This window comes from Lissotriton vulgaris, chromosome 4_1 (assembly GCF_964263255.1).
Source record: "Lissotriton vulgaris chromosome 4_1, aLisVul1.2, whole genome shotgun sequence".
Lineage (NCBI taxonomy): Eukaryota > Metazoa > Chordata > Amphibia > Caudata > Salamandridae > Lissotriton > Lissotriton vulgaris.
The window spans coordinates 723,787,601-723,799,993 of NC_141691.1; the positions used below are offsets into that span (position 1 = coordinate 723,787,601).

General features: G+C 43.2%; 1 protein-coding gene across 2 annotated transcripts in view; it reads right to left on the bottom strand.

Annotated features, from left to right (window-relative positions):
* The window catches only part of DSP (desmoplakin), a 229,494-nt gene that overhangs the window by 152,951 nt on the left and 64,150 nt on the right, over nt 1-12,393 (bottom strand). For both annotated transcript variants that reach the window (XM_086965017.1, XM_086965016.1), the window contains exons 3-4: nt 9,780-9,928; nt 8,149-8,317 (exon numbers count right to left, since the gene is read on the bottom strand). In XM_086965017.1, the coding sequence (XP_086821143.1) occupies nt 8,149-8,317; nt 9,780-9,928 (318 nt within the window). The remainder of the gene's footprint in view (nt 1-8,148; nt 8,318-9,779; nt 9,929-12,393) is intronic.

Genomic DNA, 12,393 nt, shown 5'->3' on the forward strand with positions numbered 1-12,393 from the left:
CTGCCTTAAATTTCACACTTCTATGAATCCTCATTCTGGTACCAAGGCAGTATCGTAGAGTGGGGAGGGGGTAAGTGAGGCACTTTTTTGGGTGTGGTGGCGAGCGCAAGGTAAGTTTTCATTTTTTTAAACATTTTGTTCACGGTCTGTCGCCACTCCCCCCCCACCCACCACCTTCACTGGCCGTCACTGGGAGGCAAAATCAGGAACCGCCCCGGAAGGCAAAAGCTCTGAGCACGGTTTGTGCCCAAATCAGTGTTTTCACTGCCCTTAGAATTTGGCTAGTATCAATTAGACACACACTAAATACAAACTTAGAAGACTAAAAAAGGTCTTCTTTTTAAGGTATCCTACTGGAGTTCTGTGGGTATCTAATAATTAATTCAACATAACATACTGAGGGACCGTCTGCTCCAGGAAACTCGACGGTTTTTGTTGCGATTATTGTTGGTCCCATTTTAAATTAATATTAAAGATAGGTTACTGGATAAGGAGGGTAGTTGGAGCTAGAGATCCCTAGTCACAATTGTTTGTTGTTGAATAACATTCAATGTTATTTTGTGTATCCCATAAAACTCAATTCAGAATTGCAATACAAACTCAATGGTACTGATTGGATCAACCTCAGAACCATGAATGGAGCGAATTTGTTAGGATGCACATCTGTGACTTCCAGTTGCACACAGGTTTCTGCAGTGGGCGCTCAACTCGCTTAGCAGTCATACCGGCTTGACCATGACTTGGAACCAATGTTGTTATAAAACTATTATTGTTTTTTTTAATCAGAAAATGAAAGATCATACAATTCTGTTACCAATTTTTTACTTTCAGCGACTTTCCACGATGAAGGTGCCGAATGAGCGCACAGTGTATGAGCACACCGAGTGCGAAATCCAAAAATCCTTAACATCACATTATCAAGTTGGGCCTTTGGGGTCATGTCCACGTCATCACAAGGGCCTTTTAAAAAATGCATGCTGGCCAACATTTTTATTTTATTTATTTTATTTATTTATGCGTTTTTATATAGCGCGGACTTTACCCGAAGGCGTCAGAGCGCTTCACACAAGGAACAGAACTGTTACATTGGTGTCCTAGGGAGACACAAATCGACTGATTTGCAGGAATTTCAAGTCACAGTACTTGCATCAATCTTGCATTTTCACTTACTATTTTATGGTTTATAACGACTTTGGCATACCGTGGTTACCCACTGTAGTCCATGCTTTAAAGATTATTTCTGGCATTCTGTGCGCTCCGCTCCCTCTCGTCCACCAAGTACAGCCTCACATCCAGTGACATTCGAATCAGTTCAGGCAGTGTACTGTACACATGACCAGACTGCATGAAAGCACAACCTTTAGTCGGTGATGGGTTTGCAAATTAGTCTTAGAAATGATTTTCCCAATTGGCAGAAAACAAGAGAATCCATCAACCAATCAGCAGCCAGAAATCCTAAGCCTCAGCTGTAAATGTTCTCTGAGAACTGCTGAAGTTTGATGGGCAGTGGGTAGACCGCAAGACAGTACCACACATGAAAGGAACTCTAAACTGATATGGTGATGGCAAAACTCCTATTTGGTCGTAGTTAGTTTTCATTTATCTTATTAAAACTGGGTTTGGTATTTCACAGTCCTTTCGTTCTCACTTCTGATGTGGGTTATGTCACAAGAAATGTATAAAGCGCAGGTTCACCGGAGGTGAGGCTTTGTTTGGAGAGCTGTGCTACTACTTTATAATTTGCAAGCTTGTTTGAACAACCAGGTCTTGGTGGACACTATTACCGAGAACGCAGTGCCTCCAGATTTACTTTTCCAATATTTTGGAACAGTCAGTTTGATAGCATGGGTCAATCTTAGGCTATGCGAAGGTACAACTTTTTTGATCATATCTGTCCAAATTTGAGCGCTAAACCATTTATGCTTTTGTACGCCATGCAACAAACCTTGCGCTCAGGTGAGCCACAATTTCAAGGACTATTGTGGTTTCACTGAACTACAGGGACAAGTGAAACTGAGAAAGGAGGCGATACTAGTAATGTACAATTAGGAACAGGCAGTAAAGCAGTCACAACACATGCTGAACCGCTCCACGCCCTTGCTCGGTGATGTCGGGGACGTCTCATCGAGTGAGTCCTTGTCCAATCATTACCTTGGACTTTCATCCCTTAACAGGAATTAGGTCGCATTATAATGCCAAACAAAGCAACAGAAGCAAATACAGTAGGTCTGCCAACTCCAGTAAAAGGGTGTAGGCTCTACCGTTCACCATGAATCACCATGGAGATGCGCCCAGGATCACTCCCACCTAATTTCCTTATCAGCAAAATGCACACATGATGAAAGAGCCCTTGCAGAGAGGTGGAGACAAGGACACTCGCACAACATCCCTAATTCCAGGGAAAACAGTTCCTTGCTTTTGAATTTCAGTGCATCTGATAACTCCACTACCTAGGAACAGGTTAAACTCTGATCTGAAGGAAACTGATGGCACTTATAACAAGCATTGGTAATGCATCTGTTTCGCCTATGTAATGAATAAAGTGTTGTTTTCATCAATCATCGTCCGGGAGAAGGAGAGAGCTCCCTGATAGACAACACAGGAGTGGAGAGGATGTGGCGCAGTGATCAGAGCTGCTGACTCGAGAGCTGGGGATCCCGGTTCGAGACTTAGCAGCACCGTGCAACATCCTGTGATTCTATGCAAGTCACTTATTCTCTCCGGGTGATAAATTGTTTTATACATAGGCTGCAATAGCAAAAGGCAAAACTTTATGAAAATATAATTCAACCAAAGCGAATGTTAACAGTATTTCGGCAGCGGGAAACTGATAAGGGAAGCAGACGAGGAACAAGCATTGATAAAACCAGGAAAATAACTACAGCCAATAGAAATGGAGGAGAGGTAAATGTCGAGCACCAGAACCAATGAGAAGCCAGGAAAGAGAGGAGGCTGGATGTAAGTCTCTTTTAAGTTTATATTGAAAACAATACATTTCTCAAGCTCAGCGCAAGCTCTGTGCAGACGAAATCTAAAAGGCAAGGTTTACTGCTGTCATTTCTGTATGCTTGCAAAATTGTTTTTTGAGTAATCCAGTGCTGGTTAATGCACACATTTATAATATTTAATCACTCAATGTGTAGGTCAACTGGTCTCGTGAAACACTGTTGTCTATAGCCAGTCATTCATTTACCATTTTGGGATTAGGGAGAGTTTGATAAACCAGCATTTTTAATAAAAATATGAAAACCTGGAGCCCAAGGCTGTTTCTGCAACCACATCGCCTCTTGATTGTAAACACGGTGAGGAGCACTGTCATGGCCACACCCACTTTGCAGTGCATGGTCTGTAATGAACTACTGATGGAATGTGGAACCCAGCAGAATTGTAAAACGGTATTTTTGGGGTTGGTTCTATTAAGGAAACATTTCATAAAGTTTCCAAGCGCATGTTTTGTAAACTGCACAGGGAATTTCAGTCCCAGATGTAATATGACTATTTGCACACCGGGAAGGGTGAAAAGAGTATTCTCAAAGCTAAGAATAACAAGCACTGGCAAAGCCAGTAGGTCTCACCTTAGCACAAGCTCTTGGCTTTGCCAATGTGTTTAAGTTATGTTGTACACTAACGTGGCTGCTGTTTAGCATGGCTAAAGGTTAGTGGCATAGAGTGTAGTGGCAAAAATGGAGTAGAATGGTGAGGAGTGGAGTAAAGTGGCGAAGAGTGGAGGAGAGTGATGAAGAGTGCCTAGGAGTAGAGTAGAATAAAGTGGCGAAGAGTGGAGCATCTTAGAGCGGCATAGAATAGAGCGGCGTACAGTTGTTGAGTGTAGTGGGTTAGAGGCTTGGAGTGAAATGGCGTAGAGTGGAGTTGCATATAGTGACGTAGAGTGCAGCAGAGTGGAGGGACACAGAGCGGTGTAGAGTGGAGTTGCGTAGTGTGAAGTATGCATGATATGGTAGCACACTGCCATTACAGACAACACATTTTTAATTGAAATTATCTTACATTTGCACAGACAGTTTTACTGATAAATCTATACAGCGCACAAGCAATAATCTTTGGAAATAGAATCACCTAGTGTACTGATTTGTTTTGAACATATTAAAATATTTGTTTCCACCATACTTCCGAATTACAAAAAAATGTGCTTCATTTGTGCTTTCCTAATTCAGCTATATTCTGAAATATTTGAACAGTTCATTTACAGACATTTAAATTTTGTTGTGTGCTAGAAACAAAAACTTTTCTTTCCCAGTACCCGGCAAGATTGTCACATAAATCCTCTTGCTTTGAAGTCAGAGAAAGAAAAGTAAATACTAAGCTGCCTCAGAAGACACAGCCTGACATTTCACCTCAGTCTTTGAATGCACAGCAAATGTGACAAGACTAGAGCAAAATTCAAAGGCTCGTTTACAGAAAGGAGGACTCATGGAAAAATACAAGGAGAGATGGTGAACGAGCTTTGCTCCAGGGGTGAGACTTAAGACATGCTGGACAACCTAAAACAAATTAAACTAGCAAACTGAATCCTCCAAAATGTAAGTTACAAACCACAAAGCCAATAGTAAGCAATGGGTGGAATTCATTTCCAGGGAAGCTTTGAGAATGCCAACAAGAAGTCTTTTCGCAACCAGACAGCTGTGCTGTCTGGTTGACTTTGACCCTAAAATGGGTGCAGTCACTGTGTGACTCCACCCTATTTCGTCAAACAAAAAAAGGAATTTCAGAATGATAAATACATTTGCAGAACAGTGTGTGTGTTTTTTTTAATAGAGTAAAATATGTGGTCCAGTCAGTTTTGGTGCGTCTCCCACAAGGCTTTAAGAGTCACATACTTCAGAAGTCTGCCTTTAATCTGAATATGTGCAAACAAAGTTTTTTTTTTTATGAACCATAAATGTTTGTCACAACGCAGTTTAACCTCAAATATATTCAAATAGGGCTATAGGAGACCCATTAGGTTCAAACAGGCATTCCTTCATCTAAAAGACTGCTCTACTGTCCTCACCGCCTCCTGGTTCACAAACGTTCATTTCTCATGCTTGTACACCATTCCCAGAAGCCGTGCCAAATGCTTTCTGCTTTTTTGGGGGATAATACTGTATTCTAAGATTTGTTGCGCTGATAAGTCGTGCTCCTGATCATTTGAACTAAAGAAGTGACTTGCCACTCTTTCTCTAGAGCTGGGGACATCAGGCCCGAAAGGATGATGTGAAAATAAGCTGGGACTGGGAAACAATCAGTGTTCAAGGTGCAGCAGAACGTCAATGACATAGGTATCAGGTTAATAAAGGCAACAACTAAATGGCAGGACCACAATGGCATGGAGGATCACGAGGCATGCAGGGGTTACTGGGCCCAACCGCACTTGACTCTCAGGATAGCGTGGCCCAAGTAGCCCAAGGCTCTCTCTTGGGGAGAAGGTGTGGATACAGATGAGTGAATACGGGCTCATAACTCACAATGAGCGCAGCAGCAATACATTGTTGTCCCACCACATACTCACTTTTATAAAAAATAAGAGAAGTCTTTTATTTCTACCACTATGCATACAAAGTTCACCGTCCCCTATGAGGTCGAGGCTCAAGTGTTTTTTTGATGGTTCCCCGTAGCACTCCATCCTCTAGTGATAGCGTTATTCCACATTCACTATTGGTAAAATCCAAGTTATGCCCACTATTATTTCGAGTCTCAAGAGTCCACTTTAACTCTAATGTAAAGTCAATAGTGTTCCAGCGCTACAGCTGTAACTTAGCAATAAGCTCCCACAGGGCTGACAGGCCCGAAACCAGCCTTACTTTGGAGTTCCTGCGTGTGTCCCGTCCACAGGCGCTCGCAGGTGAATTCAGGTGAGTCGACTGCACTCAGGCCAGGCAGCTACTGAGCGGGTGCATAGTCTCTCAATTCCCATCACACTCCTGAAGCAACCAGAGGCTTTCTGCTGCACCTCCTGCCGAGTGTCCACTTCCTTTCCTGGTAGGAGGTGGCCTCAATGATCCTGTCTGTCTTAGTTCCCTCGTCTGAGTGATGGTGCACATGTACTCCCACAGCGTCCCCACTGACAAGGTGGCAAATCAGGTTGCAGTTCTTAATGCTCCCAGTGACCCCCTTTGGAATAAGGGGTCACCGTATCTTCCAGCACATGGGCTCCCACCCGATTGGCACAGTGAAATCCTTCACAGCAGCCCCTCCTGGCACAGGGGTTCACCGTCCACTACCACACAAGACTTCAACCCTTACCTCATAGCAGTCTTTTTCATGGCGGCCCCTCCTGTGTGGGATATGGGGTTGCAGACCCTGCGCTATACATGGCTCCGGCCCGATTGGCACAGCATAGCCAAGGCTCAATTCACAGCAGTCCTCTCCTGGCATACAGAGGTCGCTGACTCTGTCCTACACACAGGCAATGGCCCGATTGGTGCAGCAGCCGTTTTCTCACATCTCGCACAGGGAGGCCGCTCGACAGGGCTCCCCACTGGACCTTGCTCCCTCCAAGCTCTCCTGTTTCTCTCAGAAAACACTAGTCTTAGCAAGCAGCCAGGCGCTGGTGCTCCAGGCTACAGGGCAGGTGGCCTTGGATTCCCTGGGTGATGTCCCCTCACTCAGCAGGGAGACAAGCAGGCGTTGTCGTCCCCCCCCGTCCTGGTCACAGCAGAAGTCTTGCAGAGCTTCCCCTCCTCACACATCCTGTCTGGCTGCTTAGCAGGAGACAACTTTTGGAGACTCAAACTCCCCTTTGAGACTCAATGAGAATTGATAATGTCTAGTGATGGTATTCCTTGCTTTACTCCCACATCTTGAGCCCTGACTCGCAATATCTAACCAGCAACTTCCCGTTGTAGCAGTAAAAAAAGTTTTAGAAACAACTACAATAATCAATGTAATCAAAATAAAACACATAATTAATAGATCTCTCATTACAACATATTCCTTCACTTACATAGTTTTAACAACAAACTAAAACAATTTAAAAACAATATCTAAAATAAATGTCATACTAGGTTCTTTAAACAAAATATTAAATTACCTCGAGGGTAATACAGAAGAACTTTGAACCCAACAATAAACATCCTGAATGGGATTCAGGATGTGTATGCCATCGCTCAGCTTCATTCAACTCAATCTGCACCATTGTCCCTCTCTATAAATCTTAGCCAAGCTGCCTACAACCACCACTAGTGCCATGTGCCTACACTTGATGTGCATGAACTCTGTCTCTGGAGCATGGGCACTTGTACAGATAGCTCGGGAAGCCGAACTATGAGCTAGAAACCAAGCCATTGAAGGGGGTTTTCCCCAAATATAAATGAAAGCCTGATTTAACACCATTACCCAAAAATATTTGAAACAATATTATTTAACTAGCCTTTTTGACTTTGTCAAGTTGAACAAATGATAATAAGTCCAATTTACTGGATTCCAGTGGAGAAGCTCTGGGTAGACTAAGAAATAATATGAATATCACACCGAGTAACCCTGCAGAGGTGAGGACTACAGTCCCAGAAGCTTAGAAACCCAAAACCTTGCTTGGCACTATCTAAACTCCACTTCCAGGTTTCTTCTTCTTTTTGAACTCTCTTAAGCTTCACCTCTGACAAAAAAACAGATCCTCTCAAGTTCAGAAGAGCTTAGAAGACTCTCTTGGTACCGTTTGCACAGTACTCTATGACACTAGGGTCATCCCCCTTGATATGTTCATTTGTAATGTCCTCCGTTACTCCTGATTGCAACCGTCACTCACAAATGTCGTCACAGCAGGGATGGCTCTCAACAAATATACATGCACATTTTTTTTTGTAGACCTGATTTTGGGAATAACATTCCATTTCTTCATGCCCTATTAACACGCCTTCTAATGTTCAGAACTCTGACGCTGGCAAGATCATCAACGAGTAAAACATGAAATTAAATTCAGCAGCAAAATAAAACGTTTTTTAAAAAAAGATGAAGATTCCGCTACACAAAAAACCTTTTCACTGGAAAGAGATGTCATTCAACATTTTAAACCACCAGTACCTCATTACTACCTTGCATCCACCCCACAAATGAAGTCGGCCAACCATAACCAAAACGCAGAATAAAAGAAAAGTCACATAAGAAAAGAGTGCTTTACCCACTCAACGAGTGGGTCCGCCATCATGTTACCTTTTGTTGTCGGATCTGACTTAAGGTGTCAGTAGTGATGCGTTTGGTGTATTCATCCCATCCGGAACCGCTCTGAGAGGAGAATCCACCACCTTTTGAGCTTTTCCTTCCACGCGGTGTCGAAATTGCTTTTTGAAGGGCACGCATTTGTTCCTGAAGCTGAAGAAACCTGCGATAGAAGTACAATAATACTTTATTTGTCTATTGTCTTTTTAATTACAAAATTGAGCTTCAGGGACAGTTAATCCTAGATTTTAATGCTCATTAGCCATGCATTTGTGACATCTACAGGGGTGCGGGGAGTAGGTACACGAGATATTCCGTGCTCATTTTAACATACTGCATGGCGGTGTCCGAATATTTCATAATATTGGTAGAAGGTTCATGATTTCGTGGAGGGGGGTGGGCCGTGCTTTTCCCCGAACATCTCAAGGTTGCATCACTGGGAATAATGGACGAGTGAGAAGCTCCAACGCATCCAGAACACCTCCGCACGACTCATCCTGGACATCCCCCGACACAGCCACATCACCGGGCACCTGAGAGACCTGCACTGGCTCCCCGTCAGCAAGAGAATCACGTTCAGACTCCTCACCCACGCACACAAGGCTCTCCACGACCTGGGCCCCAAGTACTTCAACGACCGCATGACCGTCTACACGCCCACCCGCCAGCTACGATCGACCAACCACGCCCTCGCCACCGTACCACGCATCCGCAGAGCCACCACCGGAGGAAGATCCTTCTCCTACCTAGCAGCCAAGACTTGGAACTCCCTGCCCACCCACCTTCGGTGAACCCAAGACCATCTCTCCTTCAGGAAGCAGCTCATGACCTGGCTGTTCGAGCAGTAACATTTCCCTTTCCCCCAGCGCCTTGAGACCCTCCCGGGTGAGTAGCGCGCTTTACAAATGCCGTGATTGATTGATTGATTGATTGACTGGACGGAGCACTTCGATAATGGTGGGATTGGTGCTGACTGGTAGCGAAACGTGGCATTCCAAAGAAATGGAGATGAGACGCCTTTCCCAAGCTTGAGGATTGGCGAGGGGTAATGGACGATTGTACTCTAGCAGAAGAAAATGCGCATAAAGTCAGAGGTTGAACCTGAAAATCTGGTCGCGAGTGACACAACAGGGGGTGGGGGTGTCAGATTTCTCTCTTATTGGGGGCTTCCTCTCAGATCTGTGTTGTAGGAGTAAGATGTATGGTCAGTAACTTTATGATTCTGGACTTGGTGAAGAGATACCAGTTGTGATAAATGTGATTATGATGCTGGCAGGTACTCGACTGATGCCAAAAATCTTCTGTTTGTTAAAAAATGCAAATAAAAGGTTTTGTCAAAATAAAAACAAATGCAATATATAGCCACGCACTTTCACAGAAATCAAGGCTACTAGAGGAGTCCAGCACCTCATCACAAGTGTAATGTGCATATCTGGAGCAAGATGGGAAACATCTTCAAATGCCATTACAATTCACTCCTATTCCTAATAGTTTGCGCAACATAGCAATCCATCACACCCAGCTCCGAGCTCCCACTCTCCAACCCAATCTTGTTGCCCACACTAGACAGTGTAAAGATACACCAGGAGCCCTAACCTTCTTTCCACTATTTGCACATGAGTTACCTTTTGTGGTAGTTGTCACAAGGCTTTCCCATTTGCCTCATTTCATTAATAAGGCCAGCAATGATTTCCATGTTTTCATTTGCCAGCCCCATAGTTTCATCCAACTCTCGGTTTCTCAGCAACTGGGATCCATCACCATAATTCAGTTCCTGTAAGATACATTTTTACAAACAATGAAAAACTGGAGCACAGTCTGAGCATTATATACAAATAAAGCACTTGGAAGAAAGAAAGAAAATCAGAAATAAGTGAAATATTCAAACCAACGTGACCGAAAATAAGTTTTTTTCAGATCAAATTTAACAAACAAACTTAAAATGAAAAGCAAATTGAAAAAAAAATTACTTTCTTTGAAAAGTACCGAATAAGAGAAGGAAATGTAAGATGCAGAGCCATAAGCTTCAGATGACTCAGCAGCGTACCAAGAAACACAGAAGAATGGTAAACGGGTAAATCAAAACAAAAAAAGTGAAGGTGGACCACTGATGGAATGGAAAAGAAGGGCGAGAATCTTTCAGGTATTTCAGGAGAGTTGTGAAAGACACAAAAACACATGGGGAAGATTGTGGAGGGAAGTGTAGGGTAAAAGAGTGGGCTAACCTAGTGGACTCTAATTAAACATTAACAGTGTTGCAAGTAGAAGTGAAGAAAACAAAATGTGCAAAGGAAAAACAAAGGAAAAGAAATATAGGAAATGTAATAGTTGATGTGGACTTCCCTCAATTAGAAATAATGCAAATTTCAAATATAAATCATTTGAAAAAATAGTTTGAAAACATTTTTCGAACATGTTTTCAAACAAAACAGTTAACTTGATCTGAAAGTGAATACATACCATGTGCTCTCCATGCGCAGATAGCTGCATTGAGATGAAAAAGTCTTAACCCAAAGGTAATTCTGATATAATTTAATAGGCAGACCCGCCCACCTTGTCGTCCATCTTGTCGTGTATTTTCTGTGGGGGCCTACTGTGTTTTCTAACTTAGGTTCGCCTAACTGCATGTAGTGATTCGTTTTTGCATTGCACACATTATAAAAGAATCTGCTTGTTTTTGTGCTAAACATTTATTTTTACAAATAGGCTGCACATGTTTTGTTATTCTGTTCTTCTGCTGGGATGCACACGGAACATTTCGTACAAGGTCAAAAAACACGGCTCTGTTTTTGCTCTGGTCGGACACTAACACCTAGACACAATAGAGAAATCCAGCTGCTGTTTTGAAACACACAGTTCTTATCATATAAACTGAGACTTGCTGTTTTGAATAGCAGAGAGGACACATTCTCGCAGAGGAAAGGTGCCGCGACGAGAGAGACCTCCGTGACCTGAGATGTAGTACAACTATCTATGCGGGCCAGGTATGGGGTCCCCCGCTAATCCCAGATATCTCTAATATCTCCCTCTGATTCCATAGTGAGGTTAGGCTTATGCAGATCTGTCTTCCAATAGGACAGCCCTTTTCATTGTGTACAGTTTACTGATGGTCCTGTTCACATTTTTGGCCTGTACAGGTCTCTTAATTGCAGGACAGTTATTGCATATTAGAGCACGATAAGTTTCAATTAACACTCTAACTTTTCTGTGCGTCTCTTTTCCGTTTATTATGGACATGTATGAGTGGGAGAACGAAAGGAAGCAGCCTGCTACCATGATCCCGGAGAAGGTCTAGAGTGTTGTGTTCTAGGGTGCCAACTTACTTGTTTCTCTGGGAAGGTTAGGAGGACAAGTAAGGCACTATGAGCTAGTCTGGATTTGGGCCCATAGGTACTGATGTGGTATGGTGACAGTCCCTACATACTGATGTACTGTGGTCCCAAGCAACGTTCTGTTTCTAAGCAGAATTACTGCAACAATTGCATGCTCCCAGTTCCCCCCCCCCCCAGGTCCCTCAGTTACGAAACACACAACCACAACTTCCTGGGAGATGCAGGTATTTTGGGAAGGATCAACCCACTCTCAATGTTCCTACCTCAGTAGTCTCTTTTATTCTACCTTTCAGTTCAGCTCTTCACTGTCCTTAGCACCTTACGGCAGCATTAAGTGCAATACAAGCAAGAAACATAACTTGTCTGTTGATCTTTAAACTTAGTGTCTGCATGAAGGCGGTCTGTGGGTCTGGATGTCTGTGGCTAGATGGCTCTTGGCGTGTGTGTAATGGATGTCTGTAGCTATGTTGTCCCACATACATGTGCTCAATGTCCAGTCAATGCATGTATGGGTGTAGTTTGCGTGAGTGCATAGACTACCTACTGGCTTTTTCAAATACTGATATAATTAAGACCATTTTATCGGTTGTTTTAGCATGGGCTACTTGATAAACCATTGAATGGACAAGGTGCGGCTTTCAGTTTGTACTCCTTCACAGTACAAAGCCTTATATACAAACAGTAAGGACATGAAGAAACAATCTGCTATCAAGTACCAGATCTAGATTCTACATTATGGGGAGAAACCGGGTTCCCTTATATGTGTGGAGCAATACAACCGCCATTTTTCACTTGCCGCTTGCTTTTGGGCCACTGCTTTTAGGCATCTGCTTTCACACACGAAAGTAAAGGGTCATCATATCCACATATTTCAAGATCTCTGTGCAGAGCAAGGCACTTTTTCGAG